This window comes from Pipra filicauda, unplaced genomic scaffold (assembly GCF_003945595.2).
Source record: "Pipra filicauda isolate LSUMZ 115617 unplaced genomic scaffold, ASM394559v2 scaffold384_size681814_pilon, whole genome shotgun sequence".
Taxonomy (NCBI): Eukaryota; Metazoa; Chordata; class Aves; order Passeriformes; family Pipridae; genus Pipra; species Pipra filicauda.
In genome coordinates this window covers 468713-496536 of record NW_024104514.1, presented here as the reverse complement: position 1 = coordinate 496536, position 27824 = coordinate 468713, and the positions used below count along the sequence as shown (strand labels likewise).

General features: G+C 50.0%; 4 protein-coding genes across 5 annotated transcripts; 2 read left to right on the top strand and 2 right to left on the bottom strand.

Annotated features, from left to right (window-relative positions):
- The first annotated feature begins 753 nt into the window (after positions 1-753).
- LGALS1 (galectin 1) lies at positions 754-4300 on the top strand. The gene is made up of 4 exons (XM_027715326.2): positions 754-848; positions 2417-2496; positions 3495-3666; positions 4092-4300. Exons 1-4 carry the CDS (start codon positions 840-842, stop codon positions 4233-4235), a joined length of 405 nt encoding a protein of 134 aa, XP_027571127.1. The 5' UTR covers positions 754-839; the 3' UTR covers positions 4236-4300.
- A 2349-nt stretch (positions 4301-6649) lies between these two features.
- LOC113984822 (urotensin-2 receptor-like) lies at positions 6650-7830 on the bottom strand. The gene has a single exon (XM_027715170.2). It carries the CDS (start codon positions 7744-7746, stop codon positions 6652-6654), a length of 1095 nt encoding a protein of 364 aa, XP_027570971.1. The 5' UTR covers positions 7747-7830; the 3' UTR covers positions 6650-6651.
- A 2615-nt stretch (positions 7831-10445) lies between these two features.
- On the bottom strand, positions 10446-19411 carry LOC113984900 (arf-GAP with dual PH domain-containing protein 1-like). Its single transcript, XM_027715324.2, has 11 exons — positions 19309-19411; positions 18210-18340; positions 17217-17308; positions 17046-17128; positions 16220-16332; positions 14506-14652; positions 12770-12853; positions 12365-12427; positions 11785-11856; positions 11065-11296; positions 10446-10976 (listed from the first exon to the last, which is right to left on the bottom strand). The coding sequence occupies exons 1-11, from the start codon at positions 19397-19399 to the stop codon at positions 10948-10950; spliced, it is 1137 nt and encodes a 378-aa protein (XP_027571125.1). The 5' UTR covers positions 19400-19411; the 3' UTR covers positions 10446-10947.
- A 1197-nt stretch (positions 19412-20608) lies between these two features.
- NOL12 (nucleolar protein 12) lies at positions 20609-26130 on the top strand. Of its 2 annotated transcripts, XR_003539654.2 has the most exons (7): positions 20614-20721; positions 20815-20920; positions 21026-21074; positions 21484-21626; positions 22555-22661; positions 23283-23982; positions 25568-26130. XR_003539654.2 is itself a non-coding variant. In XM_027715296.2 (6 exons), the coding sequence occupies exons 1-6, from the start codon at positions 20645-20647 to the stop codon at positions 23452-23454; spliced, it is 654 nt and encodes a 217-aa protein (XP_027571097.2). In that variant the 5' UTR covers positions 20609-20644; the 3' UTR covers positions 23455-26123. The 2 variants fall into 2 exon arrangements, 1 of the variants encoding a protein (XP_027571097.2); XM_027715296.2 differs by having other exon boundaries at positions 20609-20721; positions 23283-26123.
- Positions 26131-27824: the final 1694 nt, after the last annotated feature.

Here is a 27824-nt window from a genome sequence, read left to right as displayed (position 1 = left end):
ACAGAAGCATTTTGCCCTCATCCCCTTCTTCCTCAGCCCCCCAGCTGCATTCAGGGTAGGTGCAAGAGCCAGGTAGCAAGTTTTCTTGGATAATTCCTCCCCAACCTTCCAAGGCAGCTTCCTCCTGGTTTGCTGTGCCCTACAGCCAAGATGAACTGCATAGTTTTGAGGGTGTCTATGGATTCTGTAGAAAAAGGACTGTTTTCCCTCCTTTTGGTTCCTGTACCTACAAAGGCTGGTGGTAAGGGCTGAATCAGCAACTGGACGGCCTCTGGGGACAGAAAGGCTTGATACTGCAGCTGGGTGACCCTGGATCCAGAGTCAGTTCTCTGCTCTTGGGGTTTCACCTGGACCACAAAGAGTTTCTGAGGCACTGTGTGTGCTCAGTGACATTTCTTCTGTTCCAGACAGCCTGAGCTGAAGAGCCCAGCCCTCCCCCCAGACCCTTCCTGCCAAGTCTCAATTCATCTGACCCTTTTCCGTGTGGGATAAAAGCCTTGGATAGTAAAACATTCATTGTAAAACTATTTTCCATTGGATTCATGGCCACACACAGCTGGATCTCATCCTGGAGTGGCCCGCAGCCCGCTTGGAAGAATTGCGTTAAGCATTTTGGAGAGGAGGCTGAGCGAGGGTGGGAGGAGGCAGCTCTGCCTGGTAGACCCTCCCTCCCCCCTAAAAGCAAGCCCTGCCACGCTTCCCATTGGTGCCTGAGGTGGAGAAGGGCTGGGGCAACTCAGTTCTCCATCTATTTAAAGGCAAGGGTGGGGCTCTGAGAGCTGCTTGCCTGGGACTGTTGCACATCCGTGGAAAGGAGCGTTATCCTGCAGAGCAGCACCATGTCTTGCGTGAGTAGAGAAAGGGATGGGGCAGCTTTGCTGGAGGTGGTGCTTCATTAGAGGGGTTGTGGAGAATGTGTTGGCTTGGTGTGAGGGTGCTTGTGCTATCCTACTCCACCTGCACATCAGCCCCTGTGTCAGAGGGTCTGATAGAGCTGGGTGCCTGCTGCTGGGGGTAAAAGATCCCTGCTGCATCCCCTATAGAGGGGTGGCTGTTATTTCATGTTCTGAGAGGAGTGGTTCTTTGCCCCTGCAGGATCCCTTTGGGGAAGTACTTGGGGGGGGGTCCTTGTTGGGTTGGGCCCTAAGCTGGGGTAACCTGTTTTGCAGCAGCTCGGCTCTGGGAAAGCAGCTGCAGTAATCTTTATTGCTGTCTGAGCATCTTCTCTGGGCAGCCTTACTGCTTGCTTCCTGTCTGAAGTTTTCATTAGTCACCGTATTGTTATTTCTCTCTTTCTTGGAAGGAATGTGCTTTACAGAAGTGTTCTGTGAATGTCAAGGACTGCATTCAAATATCTTAAGAGCAGGTGTCAAGAGAATGGGGTCAGGCTCTTTTCAGAGGTGCCCAGCAACAGGGGAAGGTGCAACAGGGGATGGGGCAACAGGCACAAAATTAAATATCAGTTATATCTGAATATGAGAAAAAACTTCATCACTGTGAGGGTGACAGAGCACTGGGACAGGGTGCCCAGAGAGGTTGTGAAGTCTCCTTCTCTGGAGATATTCAAAACCCACCTGGACATAACCCTGTACAATCTGCTCTAGGTGAACCTGCTTTAGCAGGAGGGTTGGACTTGATCTCCAAGGTCCCTTCCAACCCCAAACATTCTGTGACTGCTGGAGAAAAAGAGTGATTACACTTCTTTGATTAATTTATATTTCCTGAGGCTGAAGGTGATTAAGCAGGTATTGTCCCAAGTGCAAACTTATTTATTAAAGTGGAATGGGAAAAGATTTTCAGTTTTCTTGGGGTCTTGCCTTTGCTGCGATAGCAAATGAATACAAATAGGTTTGCCAGGAAATTTCAGTCATAGAAAGAAGATGGGGAAAGACGTGTATGTGGAGCAAGAGATATTCTTGCAAATGCTGAGCTATGAAAAAACTCCCAAATCTCCAAGCCCTTGAGAGCCGGGAAACAAGGTATCTGAGCCCTTTGACCTGGGCAAGGCTTGAAGTTCAAAAACATGCTAGGGGAAGGGACTGGAGGCTCCATCCCTGCCATCCATGGCAGCCAGACTTGTACAGGATGATGTGAGACCCACAAGGCACACAGGTGTGTTTGGAATGGGGTGGGTGTGATGGGAGAGTGCAGGTACTTACATTTCATGTCTGTGAAATACAGACATGCTGATGAGAGCAGCAGGAGAAAGGTTGGGAAATTGGGCACATGTCCCATGTGATTGAGATAACTTCTCTGGGATGTCCCTGGTGCAGTGCCCCAGGAGGAAGGGAGTTTCCCTGTCTCTCCATGAGTCCAAAGCAATGCATCCTCTTGCAAGGCAGCAGGGAGAGCTGCCAAGTCAGAACAAGCGAGCCAGCAGGTACTCAGCTAATGTCTCTGCCTCAATGTTCCCCAGGGACCAGTGTGCACCAACTTGGGTCTCAAGCCTGGCCAGCGCCTCACTGTCAAAGGGAAAATTGCACCAAATGCCAAGAGGTAAGCTGTGCTGTGCTGCCCAGGGATGGCCAGGGCACCACACTGAGTTGTCTTCTGCTGGTGGGGGACAAAAGGAGTCTGTCCCTTGGGTAGGAAAGGAGAAGGGGTTAACACCATCAGTGCTTCCCAGTGAGTCATCACCTAATGCACATTGCAGACACAGTACTGCCAAGGGGCTAAGCCAAAGCAGATGTGAAGCTCCAGCTGCACGCACTGGCAGTGACCACATCCTCTCTAGTGCAGGGCAAAGGAAACAGAAGCTGTGCCTATACTGAGATTTGGGTTGAGATCATCCACTCAGCCACATCCTTTGCCCTGCATGAAGATGGCCCAGGAGCAGGGGCACCGTAATGGTGGAGTTGCATCTCATGTGCTGGTAGGGAAGGAAGGAGGAAAGGTGGCGAGCAGACAGGTTGGCTTAAGTGGAAATATACTCCTAAATGTGCAGGAATTGGGGTGCCTGGGGCCCCCACCAAAGCCTCTGCAGCTGTCCCAAGCCCTTGTGCAGGTCTGTGGCTGATGGAGCCCCTTGGCAGGAAGTAGCGACTGTACCAGCACTAGCGGTGTCCCAGAAAACAGGTCCCAGCATTTCCCAGTGCCTTTGAAGTTTGATACTGTCAGAGTGAAGCCTCCCAGGCTTTCTCTTGCCAAATAATATGCCTCCTCTCATCTGGGTAAGAGGCCTAGAGGCAAGGTGGATGCTAGGCTAGGAAGTTTCTTCTCACTGCCGCTGTGGATACTTCGGGATAGCTGACCACGTAGTAATTATTTCAGCTGCCTGCAGGATGGGGAGAAGACAGTGGCTGTCAGGCACCAGCTAACTGTTTGGGGCTGAAAGGAAATCTGTGGAAAGCAACTGACACCTTGAGAACTGCTTTGGGTGCAGGATAACTCTCCACTCAGAGCTCTGTGTGCTGAACGTTCAATACTATGGTAGGATGTTTCTCATTACCTTTTTTTTTTAAGCAGTGTCGATGTCTGGGTTTTTTTCTCTGCAGCTTTGTGATGAATCTGGGGAAGGATGCTACTCACCTCGGACTTCACTTCAACCCCCGTTTTGATGCTCATGGTGATGTGAACACCATTGTGTGCAACTCCAAGAAGGTGGAAGAGTGGGGTGCAGAGCACAGGGAGACTGTCTTCCCTTTCCAGAAAGGGGGCACAGCAGAGGTGAGGCAGGCATATATATATATATATATATATATATATATATATATGTACGCACATATATACTCTCTGTACATGCTCTGGTGAAAGGAGGGTGTTTGACACAGGACACACAACTACAGGGGCTGTCTCAGGGCTGTCTGTACAGGAGGTGGCTGGCTTCTCCTGCTTGGCCAGTGCCACCACTTAGGGCTCTGAGCGTGATGGAGGGTGGGGATCAAATGTGCAAGCTCCATCTGGCTAAAAAGGATATTACTATTGAATGGAGCAGGGAATAGGCATCTCTTGGGAGACCAGAACAACACTCCTACTGTTGAAGAACAGGTTATGCTGCTGAGCATGTTCACCCTGCAGAGTGGAGGGTGGTACAGGGAAAAGGCTTGAGGGTGTCTTGGCAGAAACTTTTGACTTTTCTGTTTCTCTTGTAGATCACTTTTGGTGTCAACCAAAACGATGTGACAGTCCACCTGCCAGGCCACCAGTTCACATTCCCTAACCGGCTTGGTCTCGCTGTCTTTGACTACTTTGATACACAAGGGGACTTCACGCTCCAATCCCTCAGCTGGGAATAACTTCCTCTGGTGCCTCCATGTCAAAGATGCAGAAAAAACAATTAATAAACAGGAGTTTTGGTCTAGCCAGTCTCAAAATCTAATTTGTTCCTGCAAGTCATCATGGGTTGGGCATCTTGCTGGAGGAGTGGGTGGATGAAGGTAGCCAACTTTAGGTACTATAAGTGGATGCAATTGTGTCATCCTTGGCCATGGATGGAGAAGAGGGTGAGGATGGAAGATGGAAGGTGGAAGTTAAAAAGTCCAAGGAGATCCTCAGGATGAAATGCTGGGGCTAGTTGTGACTGGGAGGGAGAGTGAAAGGGTCTTTTAAACGAAGTCACCCACTCTTGAGGTCTGGACTGACACCTTACCCTGCCCGAGTAAAACTGGTTGATTAAATCTATCTCTCCCTAAATTAAGCATCCCTGGCTGGCTTCAGACAGCATTCAGTTGCTGTGCTAGGTAAACCTGGCCAGGCATGGAGTGAGAGGAAAGTCTTCAGTTGCACTAGCTTTGGCTGTACCCCTCTGAAGAGGCTGGTCCTACTCATGACAGAGCTCTCCTATGTCATCTTGGGACCTCTTGCTACTGCGTGGAGACAGCAGTAGAAAAAGCTGCCTTGCTGAGTGTGGCAGGGTATGTAGAGGGCTTCTCATCCAAATCCTTTCTTCCAATAGCTGCAGAAGCACAAATAGTGTTGTGTTGTGGCACTTGAGGGCAGTACCCTGGAGGAGTCTGGTTTTATTCTGCCCTGAGTGCTTTGCCTGGTTCATCCAGAGCTGGGAGAGTTAGCAATGCCCAGCTGGGGCGTGGGATGCTAAGGATGTGTGCCCTATGCTTTTGTTACCCCTTCCCTCACATTAGCCCAAATGAGCCTGAGCACTTCTCAGTCTAAACGGAGGCTAGACTGAGGAGTCTGAGATGATGAGGCATGTTTGATGTTACTGCATAGATGCCTTGGGGGCTCTCCCAGTCTGATGCTACCTTGGCAGCAATGATTACTGCTGTTGGGCATGCTGTGCCTGCTGGGCATAGGAAAGGTGGGATCTGCTGTTTCCACAGTGCACAGATGTTACCAGGTAAGTCTGGGATAAAAAGGCCCAATTTTTGTGTCCTCACATTCAGGCTTGGCCATGAGCAACACAAAGCACTAACAATTTGATGTCCTACAGGATTCCCTGCAGGCCTGGCTCTGCAAATCCCATTAAAGAGTTGCAGAGCAGCTGGAGAACAGCAGCAGCAGCACCTCCTGTTCTTACTTCATAATTTAGGAGGTTCTGCCAGGTGCTGTGTCCTAGGTACTCAAGCAGAGGGAGGCTAAGTTGCTAGGAATTGTGGGGCTGAGGAGGAAGAGAGAGATGAGAGCTGAAGATGAGAGCTGAGCTGAGAGGCAGGAACACTTGGGGTGTACAAGCAACTTAAGGCTCTGCAGCTGGATCTCACTGAAGCCCTGTGTTGCCCAAAGCCAATCTGCTCTGGATGATCACATCACACTCTTTAGGGCTTCATCTATAACAGTACATGTGACATTTGCCACCTTGTGCATAGGCATAGCTGGGGGACAGTATAGCTTGGGGACTCTTCCCATGGGGTGATACGGATGAGGCCATCCTTTGTGGAGAAGAGAAGAGTTTAGTTGTATGGAATTGAGCCATGCTAGGCTAGATGACCTCAAGGCAAGAGACCCGGCCGAGTTTACACAGTGGTCTTGACACAGTCTGGCAGACTGGGGTACATTTAGTAGACCACAGCAAGGCTATGGTGCTGGTGAGGTCACCGAGAGCTGTGACAATGGATACAGAGTGGAGCTCTCTCCTTGCAGCTTTCTCTGCTGGGCTGATCTTGAAAGCTAAGCAAATGTGCTGACCTCCCTGAGCTGTACTTCGTGGAGATCTCACAATGCCTCTTAACTGCACTTGGCAGTCTTTCTTTAGAAAAACTCTTCAAAGATTTTTTCGTGAAGGGTGGATGAAGAAAGCTGAGTGGTAGCTTTACCACAGGAGTACGAACCTTAGTCAGGTCTCCTGCCAGCGTGGCTGCTTCTTGAAGTGACTCACTGCTCCTGTGAAATCTATGACTCACTGTTGTCCTGACTTTGTTATGGCTTGGCCCGTTGCTAGTGAGGAGGTGAGGGGTGGCGAGGGTTCCCCAGCTGTATAATTTAGATGTATCAAAGCTGACTGCTCCCTTCCACCCACTCCCCAGCCTTGCGCAAGGTGGAGGCTGGCATGAAGGACTTGAGGATGGAGTCAGGAACCCCAAGACAAGCATTCTCCCCCTCTCCACAGATAAGCAGGATGAGCATCCATGTAAAGGGGAAGGCACTGCAACAACGATAGAAGACACTGCATCCTACCACAGAAGGTGATGCACTTTTATTTCTTGACCTGACCCCAGACAAAGGCCAGGAGATGTGCCCAACCTGGGTCACTGCTCACCCCTCGCTTTCCCTCAGAGACCCTGACAACTCCTTGAAAGTCAGGGGGAGGCTGTGGCTTCCTGCAGCCTGCCGGGAGGGTGCTGCAGGCTGTGCCATGCCCATCCCACTGTGGCCAGGGCGCCGGTGGTAGCTGCTGGCAAGCAGGGTGTAGAGGAAGGGGTTGACACAGCTGTTGCCATATGCCAGGCAGGTGACACCGAAGTTGAGGTAGGCCTGGGCAGTGGGGCCGATGCCCAGCCCATCCTTCTGGTACAGCCCAGCCAGCTGCCAGGCCCAGAAGGGGAGGAAGCAGGCCCAGTAGGCCACCACGATGGCAGAGATCCTGGAGAAGAGCCGCCGGGAGGGGGCCCGGCCGGCCACTGGCAGCCCCAGGCCCCAGGCTGAGGCCCGGTATGCCCAGCCCAGGCGGGTGTAGACGATGCCCAGCACCACACCGGGTGCCAGGATGCTGGTGGTAAACAGCACTGTCAGGTAGAGCCGGAAAGCTGCTGGTGTCCAGGTGGGGATGCAGATGCGCTTGTGGGGCCTGTCCCCCTCCCGCAGCTGGGTCATTACCATCATGGGGGCTGTAAGCAGGAGTGAGAGGAGCCAGAGGATGGCACTTGCCAGTTTGCGGTAAGCATTGCTGACCCGCCTGGCCTGCAGCGGCCTCGCCACCGCCCAGTACCTCTCCAGGCTCATAGCGGTCAGAAGGAAGATGCTGGCATGCATGGTGAGGAGGTCCAGGCTGAGCAAAAGCCTGCAGCCCACATCCCCAAAGAACCAGTCATGGGCAAAATAGGTGCAAACCACGAAGGGAATGGTGGACAGGTACAGGAGGTCAGCCAAGGCAAGGTTGATCACATAGACCCCCAAGGAGCCTGCTGAGTAGCCCACCACCCTGCCAGAGGCCACCGCCACTGTGTAGATGTTCCCCACCATCCCAGTGAGGCACATGACCAGCAGCACTGCACCCAGTGGCCCCGTGACCAGGCTGTCCCCTCCCAGGACACTACTGTCATCACCCCCACCGCTGCTTTCCTCCAAGAAACTACTACCCTTGGGATCCTCTCCAGGCCTTGCGCTGATGAAGGAAGGGTTGTAAGACATCTTTGAGTAGGGTGAGCAAGAACAAATCAAACTCTCAGAGACCTGTTCCTTCTCCACTCACTGTATGGGACACGTCTAGCCTTAACAGCAAAGCAGTCAAGGGAAGAATGGCGAGACTTCATCAGACATAGACAGGTTATCCAGAGAAGTCTATTCCTCACCTCCAGCTGCCCAGTCCATTTTGGTGATCTTGTCCATCACAAGCTGTGTCCGGTTGTTGCCCTTAACCATCAAAGGGCCAAGAAGGGGACACTGCCCTCCCCTTCAAGACCAATAGGTACAAGATAACTTCTGCCAGCCAGAAGGAAACGTCTCTTCTCTTTACCAGCTCCTCATTTGTTGCTGGGCCCGGGGAAACCAGCAGACTTGGTGAATAAGCGGATTTCTGCTCCCAAGTCTGTGTCGTCTCAGCTTAGACAGACTCTGGAGAGGTGAGCTCTGCCCCCTGAACCAACTCCTGAGAGCTGCCTTGACCACTGCGTGCAGGAATGTGTCTGACTCACAGCTTCACACACCAGTGCGAATGCAGTCCCAGTTTATACTGTGCTTTTAGCCACTAGCTGAGGAGCCCTGCTGGCTCCCTCCTCTTTCTGACAGACATGATTTCTTCCCCTATATCTTCCTGCACTTTTCTCCTGCTCCCTCTTCCTCCTTGTTATTATTTCCCTTTCTTTGTCCCATTTCCCCTTGCACACTTGTCCTCATTTAAGAGAGGAGACAACTGAAAGACAAGACTCTCTAATACGGTAAGGAAAGGGAGAAAGCACATGATGTTGTAGCTTTAGAAGGGAAACAAGGGCCAGCCCTGGAAGTGCAATAGGCAGGGAGCAGCCACACTGCTCTCCTTGGACCTTAACCAAGCCAGGCAGAGAGAGTCTGTCCCCCATTCCCTCTCAGGGACATCAGGGCCCTTTAAGCTGTAGACAATCGATGTAGTCCCCAGTTTGCAAGCAGGCCCATCAGATGGTAGGACATCTCACATTTTCTGTCCTGGGCCCTGTTCCACCCTTGCTCTCCAGCCAGCAGGAAGCTCCTAAAGACTCAAAAGGCTTGATATTTTAAACCTAGTCTTTCCTCCCTCTCCACAAAGACTTCCTCCTCCTCTCCTCCTCCTTCTCTAAGCTTTCCTCTCCTTCCCTCCAATCCCCTCACAGCAGGGGGCAGAAGCCCATTAGGTAGGCACAATCACCTTCTAGCAGGACATCATCCTGTGACACTGATGCCAATGTTACCCTGCTCTTTCCTTGCCCACATCTGAGCCTACTCATCTCAAGGAAGACACGGTGGGACAGAATTTGTAAAGCAGAGACAGATGCATCATACTAAATATGCTCTGCTGTTAGTTCACAGGGGTTTTCAGGCCACTCTAGCCACACTCTTTCGGATCATTAGTGTATTAGCTTTGTTGTGGCTGAGTCAAATGACTCTGCTCATCTCCATCAGCAATAACTCAGCAGCAAACAGGAGAAGGAAGCATCCCATCGGTACTCCCCTCACTGTGCAATGGCCTTTGTTTTTTAGGAAAGTCATGTTCCAAACTGGGAGAGATCAGCAAACTGCAGTGAACATACACTGTTAGGTGGATATTTCCATTGCGCCATGGCAGCAGCATGAGTGATGCTGCTCCTCATCCAGGAAGTTGATACTCCCAGCAGATTGTGGTAGTCTCAGCACAGAGAGGGGTCCCCAGAGAATCAGCAGGGGACCATGACTTTGCCCATTTGGCTCTGATGGGAATAATCACAGTCCACATGCCCCAGGAAATACAATGAATAGCTATGGCTCTTTGCTCTGACTGATTGTGTTTTTTTTTTCCAAGAAATGACCTCATACCTTAGCAGTTAGCAGGTCAGCTAGTTTTGGAAGTTAAACCAAATTAAAATGGGATTTTTTTCATTTATTTCTTTAAGAGCTAATTAAAATACTGGTAGTCTCATTAATTCTAGTTAGCTCCCCTTAATACACAAGATACCTTCCCTCACACTGCTTGTGAAAAACTAGACACATCAGACGCTACAGTCACCAGCAGAACTCAGCTGATCCTTCCATTATGTGAAACACAGCTCTCTTAGGGGAAGCTTTAAGAGATGAGCTTTAAGACAAGACCCATGGGTTGATGTAGTGTTTTGGGCTGTTACTAGAAGAATGTGAAAATACAATTTCCCTGTTATACTACTGCATAAAATAGTATGTATGTGTGATATACAAGATAAATGTATGTAATGTGTAGGTCCTGATGAAAGTGCCAGGCCTTTGACATACAGAGAACGAGGGAGCAGAAATCCATGCATTACTATATTCAGACACCAACCCCTAGGCTCTAGTAGAGTCAGACTCTGAACTCTATAAATGCTGTAAGTTGCTTTCCGCAGGACCCAACTTCTCTCCATTGGTTTGACTAGAGACTCAAGCTGGACAGCTGAACTTCAGTGGCATGAATATCCCTCACAGTATCTTCCCTAGGGCAGTATTCTGCCTCCCATCACTTTTTGTTACGTGCGCACACACACACATACATTATCCACACACTCAAATGTATATTCACACATTATTTTTAGATGATCTCTTAATCTCCTCTGTAGCAATCAGAGGACGGTCTGCACACAAATGCAGTCTGAAGAAACTTTCAAGCCCATACAGAGCAGAAGGAAACAGGCCTCACATTTGGCTGGTAGGTTACATTTTTTAAGTGACCTTTCTCAACTACAGCTCTAACTGATCAAATATCCAGATGTTTCACATCTCTGTCACCAGCAGAGATTACATTTCTTTTAAAGGAACAGGTTCTCTTAGTCCAGCAGCCCCTGCAACCTGCTGGGGTGCCTGGCTCCAGCCAGGCAGCTGTTTTCTTGAGTAAGGTAGGTGGCTGTCTGCAGTTTCATGCAGGAGTGATGATAGGTCCCATGTCCAACACAGTAAGTGCCAAAGTTTTCAAGGTCTGATTGATAGGCAAGACCTGCCAGCATCCAGTCAGATCACAGCAATTTAACAGGGACAGGTTGTACTGAAGATTCAGACTCAAAGTCTTGCACTTGAAAGGAAGCAGCTTAATTGGGCCCTCAAAACAAGTGGACATTCTGTGGGGGCAAAAGTGCTTCAAGGGTGCTTCAGAGCACAGTGTTTCTCTGATGTCAATCTGCTTTCCTCTCTTGACAGCCACAGGACCAGGTAGAGTGGAGTCATAAGTTCCTGAATGGTTTCCTAGGATTTAAACTTGAAGTAGGCTTCAACTGTAGTAAAGGAAAAAAGGTGGTGAACTAGGGCAATACCCTGAACTGGAGTGGCAGGAGGGGAAGGAAACAGCATCCAGGTACTTACTTGCATATTCCTGTGGTGTCATGGCCTGGTTGATGACGCTAGTGAAGGCTTTGATCCACTCCAGCTGGTCAGTCTCTGTCTCGCAGGTGAAGAGGTATTCCCGGTCAGGGGTGACAATGGTGATGCCATAGTGCCAAGAGAAGTTGCCCTGTGTCCCTGAAGGCAATCCCTTCTGGACACTATATCCATTCTCTTTGCTGCCCACAAATACCTCACCCTTAGCAAATGCATCCTGCACATCAGGAGGGAAAGACAGTGATTTATGGAAATCCAGAAGAATCAAGGAATAATTACAATGCACCTAAGAACAGGAGAGAGTGTGTGAGGACCAGGGATGTAACAACAAAAAGTTTTGGAGGTGGTCAGGGAATTCAGAAAAGCAGGGAGTCTATGCTCAAAGACTGTAGTGAAAAGAAATATCTAAGGGCATAGGTCTTGAGAGGTCTGAGAGAGAAACTGATGCTCCTGTCCCTCCATGTCACCCTTCCATCACCACCTTTACACTGCTGCCCTCCCTGTTACCATTGTTTGCAGGCAGCGAAACAAACACAGAAAGCATGTGACCTGAGTGGGATGGAAAGGGGAAGACTTAGAGCTCATCCAGAGCAGCTGGGGAACCTGCAAGCCACCCTAACTGAAGAGCAAAGATTCTGGTTGCACTTTGACCCTGCCCTCAGCACCGTTGCCTGCAGCTGCCCAGCAGTCAGATCTCCCCCTCACCAAAGGATCCTTGAAGTACATGAGTCTGCGGTGATCCAGTGTGAACCAGCGCTTCTTAAAGGCCTCTCTCTGCTGTGAAGGGAAGAGACATATGTAAGGGTACAGTGCCCTCTGCTGTGAGCAGTACGAATGGATACCCAAAATTCATCCCAACCACTTAGAGCAAGCCCCTGCCTTAACTGCAACCTCCTCCTCGCCCTTTCTCAGCTGAGAGTGGGGGTCTGTATCGGATTTTTCAGTCCCAGCTGCTGTCCCCAACTCTTGGACTGTGGTGAAGGACTCCAAAGTTGAGACAGGAGAGATCTAGACGCTAAATACCTGTAAGGTCACGCACACACAGACACATGCAGAGAGATCTGTCGCTCTGGGAGAAAGCAGGGACTCTGGCTTCATCTACTTTCACATGTGTCCTTCCCCTTCCTTTAATTCTCCCCTCCCTTGGTGCACACACACTGTTCCCACGGGTGTCTAAAGAGTCAGGGGGGAATGGGGAAAGAGCAGGAGAAAAACATTGAGGTTGGGAAAGCCAGTGGCTCTCTGGCAGGTCCCTGTTAAGATTTTTTCTAACATAGCAGCTCACCTTGGGACCAGTCTTCTCCATGTATCCCTCCTTCAAGAAATTTCTCGTCAGACGATTTTTAATCTGACAAAAAGGCAAGAGTAACATTCACCTAGCTGTGCTTCTTTGCTATTCGTTTCCCCTCTGCCCTTCCAATTCAGTCACCTTCCCTCAAATTCAGCCATCTTCTAAATTCATATTTCCTGAACTGCCTAGCCAGGAGTCACTTCTGCTTCCAAAATGCCCAGAAACAGCAGAAAGCAGTTGTTTTCTGACTGCCACAGGCCCTTTTAAACATACATTCTCATCCCTCTATCTAGACATTGCAATTTCCACTTCTGTACCTGGGGTTATAATAGTAACTAATGAACTCCTTTATCACATAAGCAGTGGGAGACTTAGCACTGCGTTCTAGTGCTGTCTTACCTCATTATCACTGGCAATGGGAAATGCTACCTTCAGATAATGGAACTGCACAGAGCGAATGGCATTGAACCAGTCCACTACCTCCTGAAAATGGAAAAGGACAGAATAGAAAGCTTAGCCAGAGCAACAGTGAGCCATCTAAATTCACCTAGCCCTATGCTAACTACAAACTCTTAGCCCTGCACAGGACCATCCTCAAGAGTCACACCATGTGACCAAGAGTATAATCCAAACACTTCTTGAACTCTCTCAGCCTTGGTGCTGTGACCACTTCCCTGGGGAGCCTGTTCCAGCACCCAAACACCCTCTGGGTGAAGAACCTCTTTTTAATATCCAACCTAAATCTCCCCTGGCACAACTTCAGGCCAGTCCCTCAGGTTCTGTCACTGGTCACCACAGAGAAGAGATCAGTGTCTACCCCCCTTCTCCCCCTCATGAGGAAGTTGTAGACTGCAATGAGGTCTCCCCTCAGTCTCCTCTTCTCTGGGCTGAACAGACCAAGTGCCCTCAGCTGCTCCTCACACGGCTTCCCCTCAAGGCCCTTCACCATCTTCGTTGCCCTCCTTTGGACACTCTCTAACAGCTTAATATCTTTCTTATATTGTGGTGCCCAAAACTGCCACAATATTCAAGATGAGGCCGCCCTAGTGCAGAGCAGAGCAGGACAATCCCCTCCCTCAACCAGCTGGCGATGCTTTGCCTGATGCCCCCCAGGACACGGTTGGTCGTCCTGGCTGCTAGGGCACTTCTGACTCATATTCAACCTGCCATCAAACAGGACCCCCAGGTCCCTTTCCATGGCACTGCTTTCCAGCATCTCATTCCCCAGTCTGTATGAACATCCAGGGTTGCCCCATTCCAGGTGCAGAATTCAGCGCTTCTCCTTGTTGAACTTCATATGGTTGGTGATTGCCCAGCCCTCTCATTTGTCAAGGTCTCTCTGCAGGGCCTCCCTGCCTTTGAGGGGGTCAACAGCTCCTCCCAGTTTTGTGTCATCGGCAAACTTCCTTAGTATCCCTTCCAATCCTACATCCAAGTCATTTATGAAGATGTTGAAGAGCACAAGGCCTAAGATGGAGCCCTGTGGAACCCCATTTGTGACAGGTCAACAGTCTGATGTTATCCCATTTACTATCACCCTCTATGCTTGACCCGTGAGCCAATTGCTCACCCACCACACAATGTGTTTATCCAGCTGTGTGCTGGACACTTTGTCCAGAAGGATACAGTGAGAGACAGTATCAAAAGCTTTACTGAAATAAAAAAAAAATTATATCAAATGGCTTCCCTTGATCAACTAGGTGGGTTATCTTGTTACAGAAGGAAATCAGGTCTGATAAGTAGGACTTTCCTCTCATGAAACTATGCTGGCTGTGACCAATGACTGTATTGTCTTTCAGGTGTTTCTCAATACCTCCACAACTTTCCCAGGCACTGGAGTGAGACTGACAGGCCTGTAGCACGGCTGACCCGTTCCCCACATGCACAGGCAGCACATCTCCACATGGTCTACAGCAGCTCCTCCCACACAAACCAACTCAGCCAGTGCTCTTGCCCTGCTCCCTGCAGCAAAACTCTCCCACAGATACACAAACACAGAGCCAGAAACCCGCCCTGTTACCTACAGCAACTCACACTCACACACCCCATCCTACCCATGTTTCACACTATTTAATATCAGCAGCTTCTCAAAGCACCTCATTGGCTTTGCAGTGTTTGATGCTAAAACCAGATACCTTTCCACTTTCATGGTAGACAAATATATTACGGGTCTTGTTGTCTTTGAGATAGGTGATCTGCAGGCCATTGGGGTTCCCAATCTTCTCTGGCTGGAACGTAGCATTGATGACATCTATTTTAACATTAAGTTTGGGTTCTTTGGCCTGAAAACAGAATGGCATTGATCACGCATGAGCAATCTAGAAAAAAGAGACCTGAGCTATTGACTAAGTGTGGCAAGACAGGGTCAGAGGATCTTAAAAAGTAATAACTGACCCTTCCCAACAAAATGTATCACACACACCCTTCACTATGTGGTGTGCTCAAGACCAAACAGTGGCCGAACCCACCCAATTTAGATTTGAGCTGTGCCTACTCTGGAAGTGCCAGTGAAACACTGAGAGTGTTTTTGACTTTACAGCTGAGCCAGTCTAAAGGCTAACTGATCTCAAAAGGAAAGAGCCCACTCTTTGAATCATAGAATCCTAAAAGCATTTGGGTTGGAAGAGACCTTTAAAGGCCACCTAGTCCAACCCTCTCTGCAATGAGCGGGGAACTCTTCAACTAAATCAGGTTGCTCAGAGCCCCAGTCCAGCCTGACTTTGAACTTTTTCAGATAGAGTGTCCACCACCTCTCTGAGCAATCTGTTTCAGTGTTTCACCACCTTCATTGTAAAAGAATTCTTCCTTATATCTAATTTAAATCTATCCTCTTTTAGTTAAAAACCATTATCTCCCTTGTCCTATCACAACAGGCCTGCTAAAAAGTCTGTCCCCATCTTTCTCATAAATCCCCTTTAATACTTGAAAGGCCACATGAACCTCTCTCCCCAGAACCTTCTCTTCTGTAGGCTGAATCCCAACATTATCAGCCTGTCTCCACAGAAGAAGTGTCCCAGCCCTCTGATCATTTTTGTGGTCCTCTTCTGGACCTGCTCCAACAGGTCCATGACCTTCCTGTGCTGAGGGCCCCAGAGCTGGATGCAGGGCTCCAGGTGGGGTCTCACAAAGGTGGAGTAGAGGGGAAGAATCACCTCCCTCAACCTGCCTGTCACACTTCTTTTGGCACAGCCCAGTTTACGGTTGGCTTCTGGGCTGCAAATGCACGTTGACAGCTCATGACCACATTTTCATCCATTATCCCCCTCATCCCTCTCCACAGCGTTGTTCTCAATCCCTTCATCCTCCAGCTGGTATTGATACCAGGGATTGCCCAACTCAGATGCAGGACTTGGCCTTGTTAAACCATATTGGCCCACTTCTTAAGTTTGTCCAGGTCCCCTCTGGACACCTCCTGCTCCTCCCTACCCTGAGCCATCCCCTCCTTTGTGACAGCATATTAGTACTTGCCCCACTCATTTCAGGGAGATGAACGAGCAGAAAAGTAGCCCTTCTCAAAACCAACCAGAGAACAGGCTTTTGCCAACTTATCTCACAATGGGGTTGGTTCCAGGGATGGTGCAGGATTACACATCCAGGGAAACAGATAGAGATGAAGTGAAAGATCAGTCCTTTTCTCAGCGGTGAGGGAAGCACAAAGGGAGAACATGAGGAAATGTCCCCCTGACAGTGGAAAGGGGACCCCTCTCCTCTGTGACATTTCTGTTATCATCCCCGGGCTGGGCTAAGCAAGGCAACCTCAGAAACATGTGTAGGAAATCAGAACATCTCTGTGACCCTGCTGCTCTGGGTGGAGTACTCCCTGAGGTGGGAGTTGACCACCATACTCACATCCTGCTTGGTGAAATACTTCAGACATCCCTCTCTCTCAGACAAGAGGAACTTGCGGGGTAGGAACTGCCCATTGTCTCGACCTCGCTTCCAGAGGATGCCTTCCTTCACCCCTAGGAGCAGAAAAGCCGCTTTTAATAGCACCCCCCATGAGCACTGTAGGCATCAGAGAGCTGCACACAGCCAGGGGTCCCAGCCACCCCTCTGGGATAAAGCATATGATGGACTACTGCTGAGAACAAACACTTGAGAGGTGTCACCTCTGACTTACAACTGAAGATGGTGGTGTTCCTGGGTTTGCAGCTCAGATAAACGCTCACCAAAAGACATTCCCAGATTCTTCCCACCTCTTAGTCTTTCTCTCGCTGCTGCCTCTGATAGCATGAGAGCTGTCTCCTGTGAACACCAGAGTCCTGGCCCATGCAGACTCTGGTGCGGGACCAGAACTCTTCCCACTTGACTTTGCAGGCCTTTGGGCTGCAGCACCCTTTGTCACAGCACTGGCAGTGACATTTCAAAGCCAACAGCCATGGTTAGAGAGGGTGGCATGCAATAGGACAGAAATTCCTTACTGCAGAGGTCTGTCTCCATCAGAACATCAAATGCCTTTGAAAAATTCCAGCTGGTAATACCAGGATTGGATGCAACCTGTGCCAGTGCCAGCCTATGCTTCCCACAATTTAATCCCCCCAAAACAATGCCCAGTAAGTATCAGTTTGGTTCTCAGGAGTACTTGTGGGATTTGCAACACTGACACTTCATGATGGTGGGAAGTTTCCAGCAAAGGCAACAGTCAGGACGTTTTGATGCTGTGCTCTGCTCTTACCATCAGAATATGGCAGCTGTTTTCCCAGCTCGGTGAATTCTTTGCGTTCATATTTGGCCCGTATCCACTGTTCTCTCAGCACTCTAAGGAGAGAGGTGACAGGTAACTCAGAAACAAACTAGAAGAACTGACAGAGAATTGCCCTTCCCCCTTCTGTATGCAGCAACTTACTGGCAGTCATTGTAGGTTGGCTGGTAATAGTAAATAGGGATGTGAGCTTCGTATGTGGCTTTAGTCACAGCATTCCCATGCTTGGCCAGAAACTGTAGGGTTAGACAGAGAGTTAGTGCCTTGCCTTTGATGCAGACTCATGTGGACCTTTTTCTTTTCTAACCCACTACAGGGCTAGATGCATATCTAGCTCTAATGGAGCATTCTCTTTCCTCTCCGTTGCAACATCCCAGCAGTCTGGCTACAGAGAGGTGGGTCTCAAAGGTCTCATCTACTCTCAGACGTTACACTGATTGCACCTGAATCAACAGCATGCCATAAATGTCACTTCCGTGGGGCTGGATGCACACACATTCAGTGGGTTTGCTGCCATGCCCCACATCTGGAGAGTTCAACAGCAGCTCTGCAACGCCATCTGGGAGGCCATTCCAAACCTCTTCGGTCCTCTTCCAAAGAGCAACAAGATACAGATTATTTTCTTTGGATCTCTAGAAAATATTTTCAGTCCCCTGGAGATTAGTGAGTTGAGGGGACTGTAACGGGGAGAAGTCAAGTTTCTATAAATGCCATTTTTCTCAAAAAATCATATTATATCTGGAAACTCTTCTCAGAGAATGGAATTGCCCAAGATTTTCCCCTTGGACTGTTGAAATCAAAAGGAGACATTGAGATTGGATGGTGTTGGCAAGTGGAAAATAAGTAACCTGGAGCAACAAAGACCCTTAGCCTTAGCAAGACACATTGCAGGAGCTCTGCCTTTGCCATAAAGTAACAGGGCACAGGGAGGCACATAAGGCAAGTGCATCCTCCCTCTCCCGGTGAGTTATGGGGAGCTATCCCTGATTGAGTATCAGGAGCATGAGTAGAAAAGGAACAGGTTAAATCAGATTACATCTCCAACCCTGTGAGGCCAAAGGGCTAATTTTTCCAGGACACTTGGTGTATAGCCTAGACCCAACCCACCTGATGTACCAATGGGGATAAAGATCTCACCTGCACCTGAGCATCATCCCAGTGGTCCATCTTCAGGGATTTGACTTTGCTGATGCTAGGGATGTTGCGATGAATTCCTGAACAGCTGAGGCATATAAAGACACCCAAAGTAGAGGATGCCCAGTCAGGATCTGACAGTATAAAAAAGGGTATGACTAGAAGTGATGAATTTTCCTGGCAGATATGCCCCACCTGAGAATGTAGTCCTGAGAAACAGAGAGCTGGGTGATGATAGTTTCATCTGAGCTGATTAATTAACACCCAAGATACAGACGCCAATCAGGAAAAAACACAGCTATTAGTCCCTCATTCTCTCTGTTTCAACCACTTTGTCTGAATCTTTATTAATGTATACCTTGAAAAACTTCAAAGTGCTCCCTTTGCATAAAGGGTCACCCAAGATGAAAATAAAACCACCTCTGGGAAAAGACTCTAGGAGTTGTTTAGTGCATCATAGCAAACCCTCAACAGTATCTTGTTCAGGAAGTGGAAAACAACCTTGAATCTAAAATTTTCCTGGAAGAATTTAATAAGATAAAATGGTACTAATTAGTCCAGTCCTAATTTGGCTTGAGTGCTCCGTTTGGGGGGTTTTAGCAGCATTTGTAGGACCTCAAACTGGGTACCCTTTTGAGAGGGCTAGCCCTTCAGTAAATGTAATCTCCTAGGCGAGTGTGGCAGGTTGTCAGTTCAGAGCTGAGTCATGGAGGAGACAATGCCCTCCTGAATCATGCCTTCTTTCTGGAGAAGTTAGGATTTCACTGGGAGCTTTCCTGTCAGGTCCTGACTGGGCATGACCTTGATTTGTATTTGAGAGCTAACATGACTACAACCCACAGTGCTGCAGCTATGCAGCCCCTGCTTATCTAGCACTCCCACATCCCTGTCCTTCTTCCCACCAGTGCTGTTGCAGCATCTCCTTCCTGCTCCCTTGCCAACACACGTCCAGGGAGAGGAAACGAATATCCAGAGCAATGTCTTCCCTTCCTCTTCACCCCAGGCTCCTGTGCAGTCCAGATAGCCAGCATCAAATAGCTGCTAGAGACCAGCCCCAGCTCCTTGCTTCCAACTCTTCCTCCAGCATCCTTCGACCACTCACCTGGCTTCCCGCAATCTGCGCACAAAGAGTTTTCTGCTCTTTTCCACACCTCCTTCAGGGCCCTCATGCTCCGCTCGTTTCCTCCGGCCATCCTCTCCTAATGGTATCCCCGCAGGCAGGGCAGGACAGGGCCAGGAAGGCAGCTGCCTGTGCCTTATGCACCTGCAGGCCAACGCAGTGGGTTGCCCAAGGGAAAAGGAGCCACCAGAGAGACAAGCTCTGGCAGACGGAGGGAAAAGGGGAAGGCAAGAAAAGCCTTAAGGTTAATGGAAAGGGTACGGAGGCCTGCCGGTGCACCTGAGCCGGCTGAGCACAGGCAGGGGCAAAGAGGCTGGAGGCTGAAGTGCACCCAGACTGTGAGTGAGGAGGAGGAGGAGACCTGCCCCATGGGCGTGGAGGGAAGTGCAGCAATTAACCACAGAACTGGTTTTTCCGCATTTCTGCTGGTGAAAGGACGGGCCAGGAAAAGAGCACAAGCAGCAAGCGAGCTGATAAAGGAGAGCTGGCTCTGGACAAGTGGCTGCCAGGCTGTGACAGGACTTGTGTCAGGACTTGTCACACTCTGTGGGCTGGTGGGAGTTGGCTTTGGCTGCCCCTACAGCACTTCAAGAACTTCTACCAAAGTCAGCTGGCCAACACAGAGGCATTACACCCATTTTTAAGGCAAGAACAGGGGGGTAATAAAGGTTCAAGAGTTCAGCCAAAGTCACTCTTAGCCATCAGCCAAAAACATGGCAGTCTTGATGCCCCCACGAATTCATGCCAGTACCTTTCACCACCACTACAAAAATCACAGCAGTCCAGCCAGGTCCTGCATCTTGGATACTCGGTGTCAGAGCCGTCCCTTGCAATTGCCTTCCCTGGCTAAGAGGAGCAGCACAGGCATCACTAACACCAAGCAATGACAGTAGCTCAGAGCTTTATTGAAGCATGTTCAAATGAAGAATTGCAAATTTAAACTATTTAGAGGAGTGACCCTTATTAAAGAGATGTAGATTTAAATCACTCAGGAGCGGCAGAACAAATCTCAGGGTGTGAGATCGGGTGCTGCACTGGCACGTCCGCACCGGGAAGTGCCATAAAATCTTTTGCTAAGAGGGAAGTGAAGAGGAGTGGAGCTGGAGGTTCCCATGCTTGACGCAACCCCCTGTCCACTCTACGCTGGATGCTAAGGCCGGGAACAGGAGCTTGGGACGTCCATGACCCTGGCTACTCTGCCCTGCTCGAGCCGGAGGGGGCGGGCGGCACAAAATGTCGGGCGGGGCAGGGGCCGCCCCTCGGGCCCCGCGGCGGCGGAAGGGGCGGGCGGCGGCGGCGGCAGCAGCGTGGTACCGCTATGGGCCGCAAGAAGAAGAAGGGCCCGGGCGGCCGTGAGGGGCGGCTGGTGCTGACTTTCGATGAGGAGAGGCGGAGGTGAGGCCGGGCGGGACAAGGGCGAGGAGGGGGGAAGGACGGCATCCCCCGGCCGCTAAAAGCCGAGGGGGGGCTCTGTGTTGCCGGCGGCAGGGAGTACCTGACCGGCTTCCACAAGCGGAAGGTGGAGCGGAGGAAAGCGGCGCTGGAGGAGATCAAACGGAAGCTAAAAGAGGAGCAGAGAAAGATGAAAGAGGAGGTGAGAGAACGGTCTTGTGTCCCCCCCCCCTCTCCCCGCCGTGGTGGGCTGGAAGCGGGGCAGGAGGGGCGGCAGAGGCGCCGCAGTGACCTGTTCATCTTTCAGCGGCACCAGGAGTACCTGAAGATGCTGAGCGAGAGGGAGGAGGCGCTCGGTACGTGCTGGGCCCTCGGGTGGGAAGAAAGAGGGATGCCTGTGGTCCTGGGGTGATAAGGGCTGGGGCAGGGATGCTTGCACATTGTCCCGAAACAGCAGCTGCTCGCTCCTCCCATGTCACCCTGAGAAGCTGGGCAGCGATCTGAGTGGTGACCCCACAGCCCTCTGGCCCTGGGGGACAGGAGGGTTGTACAGAAGGGAAGGAGGCGGGAGGGCATCTCCAAGGTGTTCACCCGGGTCCCCACAGCAAGGAGAATGAGCTTGCCGTCCATGCCTATAGTGCTGGTGTTCAAGCCCTGCCTGCGATGGCTGGGTATCACCCCTCCCCAGCACAGTGCAGCAGGAACAGCAGTGTAAATCGTGACAAGTTTGGCACTTTGCAGTGCAGGATTTCTTTGTCTTCCCAGATGAGGCTGATGAACTGGAGCACTTGGTGACATCTCGGACAGAGTCTGTGAACATTGACCACCCAAACCACATCGTAACAGTGACCACCATCAGTGACCTCGACCTCTCAGGGGCACGCCAGCTGGGACTGACCACCCCTGTGGTAAAGCCTCTTGCTACCTCTCTGATTGTATCAGCTGTAAACATTCTTAGGGCTGGCTAGTGCTCCCTGAATATGCCTAAAGACTTGCAGCTGGCTGGGAACAGGGATGAAAAGGGAAACTCATAACTTTCGTATTTTTCCACGGCTTATGTTGGGCCTCTAAAGAGGAGGAAATGTCCTGTGAATAGTTCACTCCAAACTCCCTGGAATCCTTTGCTTGTTCCACCTGACCTTGATTAAGTGAAAGGTGGCACAGGACTGGATGGCAACACTGTAGTACTTTAAAAGCTGATACAACACAACAAGCAGCAAGATTTCAGACTTTGCTGTGTGGACTGTTCACAAGCTCTTTCCCGTGTCCTGTCCAGAAAAATTACTGTTAGGAGGGATTTCTCTCTCTATGGTCCTGTGCTTGGACCACAAATAAGGAAACCATTTAGTTCTGGTTGTGGTTGCTTTTATTCTCAAAATACATTGTAACTGAGATCTTATATTTGTTTTATAGAGACTCTCAGGTACTGCTTGACTTGATCTCTTTTAATCTTCATGACTTGTGGCTGGATTTGAGCTCTTTGGTGAAGTGTCTGTGTTAACCTTTTACATTTGTAAGGTCATCTTCTAATCTGAAAATCCACTTAAAGAGGTCTTGATAGTAATTTAAGAAAAAAGCTGAGACCTTTGGTTCATAATTTAGACTTCATTTGCACGGCCATTAAGATCATGCTGAAGTTTTAGGATCTTAGGGTAGATTACTATAGGTCACTGGTCATCCCTTTCCAAGGGACTGCGATAAGAAACCTTGAGACTTGGATAGCAAGGGATGTGGAGAATTAAAAAGTCTTCATCTGTGACTAGATGGTTCACAAAATAGGATGAAACCGAAAAGTCAATGGAAATGCCAGAATCACAAAACTGTTTTCTTTTTAAGGGAAAAAGTGATGGATCAGAAGAAGAGAAAGAGAAAGGGGAAGAGGTGGCAAACAAGCCTGTAAGAGCAATGCCCAAGAAGTCCAGAAACCCCTTCCTGTCTGACAAGTATGTATAGATTCATTCAGGCTTTCGCTGCTGTTAGTCTCTGGAAGCTGATCCAGAGGACTGGATTTGCTTTCCGGATTCGCGGCGTGGCTGCAGGAGGGGATGCGGTGCTGCCCGGTCGCTGCGGGCAGGAGCCAGCAGGGGCCGCTGGCGGAGCACAGGCTGCCCGGACGCTCCGGGCCCATCCCGCGGGCTCCGGTGACAGCGGCTGGAGGAGGAGAGTGGGCTTCGTGCTCTCCTCTTTACCTAGTCCTTCGTCTCGGCACATACTACAGGATGCAGAACTTCTCTCTAGGGTTGAAGGTCAAAAGATCTTAAAGCTGAAAGCTTTGACGTTCTCCACATTTTTCAGTATCCAGGTTTTATTACTACTCTGAGGGTGTGGAAAATTACTTAACTCTGTAGTGTCTGGCCAGCCCACTGATCCCAAAATTAATTGTGGTTGTTACTGCACATGGAGGCTTGCAGGTTTCCTGTACACCTTGGAGTTCCTCTCGGGCATGCCACGGCTGGCATCCTTTCCTGCAGAGTCACACAAGGGCTCTTCTGCTATTGTTGTGGTGTCGCCTTGTTTCTGCAGCCTTTAGTCCCCAAACATTTTTCTATTTCTGCCCTGCACAGAATCTCTGCTCTTACTGCCACGCTGCACATGCACAGCCAGAAAAAGACAAAAGGAAAGAGATCCCAACGTGGGCAAGGTCCACGGAAGAAAATCCAGAAGTCCGGCACGGGGCGAACCACCAAGACTCAGCGACGGAGACTGACGGGCAAAATGGGCCGTGACCAAGACTAACGGAGAAACTAATGTTCAAACCACCAGCTGGGACAGTGCTCCACGTCTAGCCTGCTGCTCTTTGGGGCCCTGTTGTTGTGGGCAAGCAGCTTGTTTACTTGGTGCTCTGACCAGCAGTGAGCCCAGTTCAGCCTTTCTTTAGCCTCTGGAGCACTGGCCAGGGTGACTAGACACTCTTCCGATTTATTTCTGCATTGATCTCCAGCTAAGTGTCTGAGTGCCACAGAGTCTCTTGAAAACTTCTGCTGAGGGTCACATTTGCTATTTGGTGTAACCCTTCTGTCCTTGGGCCTCCCCTTTCAGAGCTGATATTTGGCTTTGTCAAAGAAAAGGATCTAGGGCAGAGTGCAACAGGCACATCATCATCACAGCAATTTGAGAGACTTGGAAGAGCTTTGCTTCCGCTCCTGCATCAGTGCCCTGGCATTTCTGCTGTGCAGTAAATCCTTTTTCCATGGAGACATGGTGTCATCTTGTCTCATGCCACACCTGAATGCAGGAGTGCTTTTTGTTTTGTACCTGTGCCAGGTAAAGTTGGGTAACTTTTTGAATAAATCTGAAGTCGTTTTGCTAAGAAAAAAACCATTCGTGACTTATCTGAAGCATAACAGGAGCTGTGCTAATGCCAGTACCAGCTGGAAAGAGAGGGAGGTAATTCCTGGTGCTTAAAGGATATTGAAATCCACTGGTGCTTGGAAAATGGAATAGCTAGGAGCTATTTCTGTGGTAAGGCAGAGCCAGCCAGAGCAGGAACGGCTCATTCCATTGTCTGCTGAATATGCCGATCTTAACTGCGATAGCTCAGAGGAGTATGAAATGCCCTAATGCCCTTGCTGTATGTGGGTGGCCCTCTCCAGGGTGGGAGTGGCAGAGGCTGCCCTTGCCCTTTACCTCAGGGCTGCTGCAGTTGTTAGCAGCTAATTGCCTTTCTTCTTAGGACTTCAGTGTATGTTTTTTACTGTGGTTGCATTTGGCGGGTGGGGGAAAAAAATGTTTGCGTGGCCGAGATTGAGGAATACTGATGGCAAAACTCTGAGTGAATCCTCTGAGGAGAGTGAGCCCAGGCAGCATGCTGGCCTCTGTCCTGGAGTATCTGTAGGAAATGGCCGTTCTGCCTCTGTCAGCCAGGCCTCCTCCCATGCCATATGTGTACTGGCAAGGAAATGACAAAGAAAGAAAAGGCCTCTGTGTCCAAAACCCACACCAAAAAAATTTGGAACCCAGAAACGGACAAGTAAATAGATTCCTGATGCCAGAAATGGGAGGGAAAAGAGTAAACCGGTGCCTGAGGCTTTGTGGAGGAACATCAGAACAGTGTTGATGGCCACCAGCCACTAAAGCAAATGGCACCATCCTCCATGTATCTCTCCATAGTTTCTTGGAGAAACTATGTGTGCACACACAAATTCTTCAGTGTGTTAAGGAGGAGAGTACAACCTCAACACTGACAGCAGCAACACAATTTCTGCTAAAGAGAGAGTTCTGAAGGGAACTGCGTGGCTCACGTGCATATGGTAAGGAATGGGGTCCTTTTGTACCTCCCTTTCCCTTCTGAAGAAGGTAAATGCTGGGGAAGTGGACACTGTTATCCCATGTGCCAGGGGTGCCTTGTGTGCTTGGATTCCAAGTCCCATCCTGGGATGAGTTCTTGGGCACTAGTGCTGCATAATCTCAGTCACATCATTAAAGTGTGTGTGGTTTCCTTGCCTCCAAAACAGTTCTTAAACACTGCCTTATAGACCACTCCAGAAAGGGTATGGGCTTTAATGCATTACCGTAATCTATCTACCTGTCTCACTTGGGGTCATTGGGTGTTTCAGAGATGCAAAACCAAAACTCAGGCAAGGCCAAAAGTCTGATGCTGGACTGGATCTCATCCAAAGTGTCCAAGAGGTGCTATGTGTGGAGCATAAAATATTTCTTGTTCTGGTTTGGGAGAGTTACATGCTCTATGGTGTTCTGTGTTGTTTGGTTTGAGAGGGATGGAGGAGGGAAGGAGAGGGAAGTTCTGTCTGGAGAGGTGTACTACACCAAGGGGACTGCAGCTCAAAGCTAGAGGACAGAGTGTAACACCGTTGGTCTGGATTTTAAGGCAGCTTTCCCTTCTCTCCAGGACGTAATGCCTTTGTGGAGTGACCATGGTCAGAAGGTGCTTCCCCATCCAAGGAGTTTGCTCTGGACCTGGGAAGGTCACTGTAAAGGAAATGCACCATCTGTCTCTGAAATCTGCTGGAGTGTGGACTCTGGAATATGGGTCGGTTGCCTTCCCCAGCCTGTAGACAGCCAGCCTGGCATGATAGCTGAGACAGTGCTGGATGACCTCATTGTAATCCTGATGGGATGTTAAGAGTGACCTCAGCAGCAATTCAGTTTTTGTCATTTTGCTGCCAGGTGAGCTGGAAAAATCTCACTTTTAGTTTGCTGTTTCTCTGGCCTTAATAACATCTTTCTCAAGTGTCAGCTAGTGTCAGCTGAAATCTCCAACAGCCTCCTTGAAAGCTTCCAGTTCCTGCTGGAAGATGAGTTTTCAAATGATATTAAAAAAAAAAAGCATATGGAAAAACTGAGAACATAACTGTTAAATCTTGTGCTGCGTTAACCATCAGGATTGTTCACTGCACTATTGATTTCTCCATTTGATCGATTAAAGCTTTATTTTGTAATGTAAATTACTGACTCAGCTCTAGCCCGCTGTCTTTGTTAAGCACAGGGTGTGCAGTTGGGCTACCCCAGGATATATTGAATCCTGGATATGAATTCCCACATGCAAGTTAGTGAATTGTTTGCCAGATGCATCACAGTTCATACCAGACTCTGGCTTAAAATTCTTGTTTGCTGCTTCCCATTGTTTTCAAGATGGATTTGAGCATTTCTGGTTCCCCCGCCCCACCCCAGCTGCTCACAAACAAGTTCAAGCTGTTCAGGAGAAGGCCACTTCCAAATATAAGGTACCTGCAAATATTAACATGTTAGTGCAGCTGCTGCTCCATAAAGGAAAAGCCGAGACCAGCAGCTTCCTGTGAACTTCCTTTTCCACAGGCTTTTTACGCGTGGCTCTGCAGCTGGGTCACCTCGGGCACCCGCGCGTTGCTGTGCGTGTGCCCCGGGCACGCACAGAGATGCAAGGCTTTGACGTGGGCTGCCACACTGGGGTTTCCATGCATGATGGCTTTCACTGGCTAGACTGTGATTCCGCACACGTGCACACATAAAAATATAATTGGGATTACAGAGGATCAAAACCAGACTGAGAGCCAAAAAGGTCAGACAGTTGGGAAAAAATTGGAGCGCAGCGCAAAGGAAGAATGGTTGCAGGGTGTGCATGAGATGTGTGATAGTGCACTGTATTTATTGCTGTGTAGTGCACTGTTTTCCAGAAATGAACTCAAGGAAAAAGAGTTACTGGGAGAGTGACAAGAACTTTTTGGGACTAAGGGAGCTGAATAAGGGGTTGCGTGGGGAAGATAGGTTTGAAGAGTGGATTGTGAACTGCCTTCGATGAGCAAACAAAAAGTGAAATCGAATTTTTTGTATTGCTTACAGGAAGAGAAGGAATTTGGAAGAGAAGGAATTTGAATTGTAGCAGGAGCAATGGAGGATGTTAAGGACGTTCCAGTAGAAATAGCAAGGGTCAGGCAGGGTTTGTGCTTGTCAGGTAAAGCCCAGATTAGACAAACCTCTCTGGGAAGTGTTGCGGGTAGGCATGACCTGTTGGAGCTGTGCTGGGAACACGGTGGCATTTGGCTCTCTCAGTGCTCGCAGATGAGTCCGCTGCTTTGGCACCTGTTTCGGGTTCGGGCTAACTCCTGAGGTGCTGCCTCCGGGGGAGCACTGGGGCAGACCGTCGGCAGGCGGTGGGGCGGTCCCTGGGGAGTTGCAGCCGAGGGGTAGGGCAGGGGGCTGATCCGCGGCCCGGTGCCCCCGCCGGGCGCAGCCTCCCCCCATCCCGGCCGGGCCGGGTCGATCGCGCGCCCGCCGCCACCGACACGTGCGCGCCCGCTCCCGTGGGCGCCACAGCCGCGCGCGCCGCCGGCCACTCAGGGAGCGATATGCAAATCACTGCTCGGCGGCAGCCAATGAGAGGTGAGGGGGCGGGGCCTGGCGCCCCGCGGTTCCCACGGCGAGCTTCATTGAGGGGGGAGCGCGGCGGGCGGCGAGGTGCTGGGAGCCATAGGGAAGCTGAGGTACTGGGGGCACTGGGAGCACTGAGCATGGCTGCATGCATGCATGCATGCCAGGAGCCCTGGGGATCAGAGCATTATCCTGGCAGTAGGCCCCGAGGGATGTGGGGAGCAATGATTTGCCCATCAGGCAGCGGGGTATCAGGGGCTCCAGCCACGGGTGGTAGTCCATGGGCAGGGGAGGGCAGC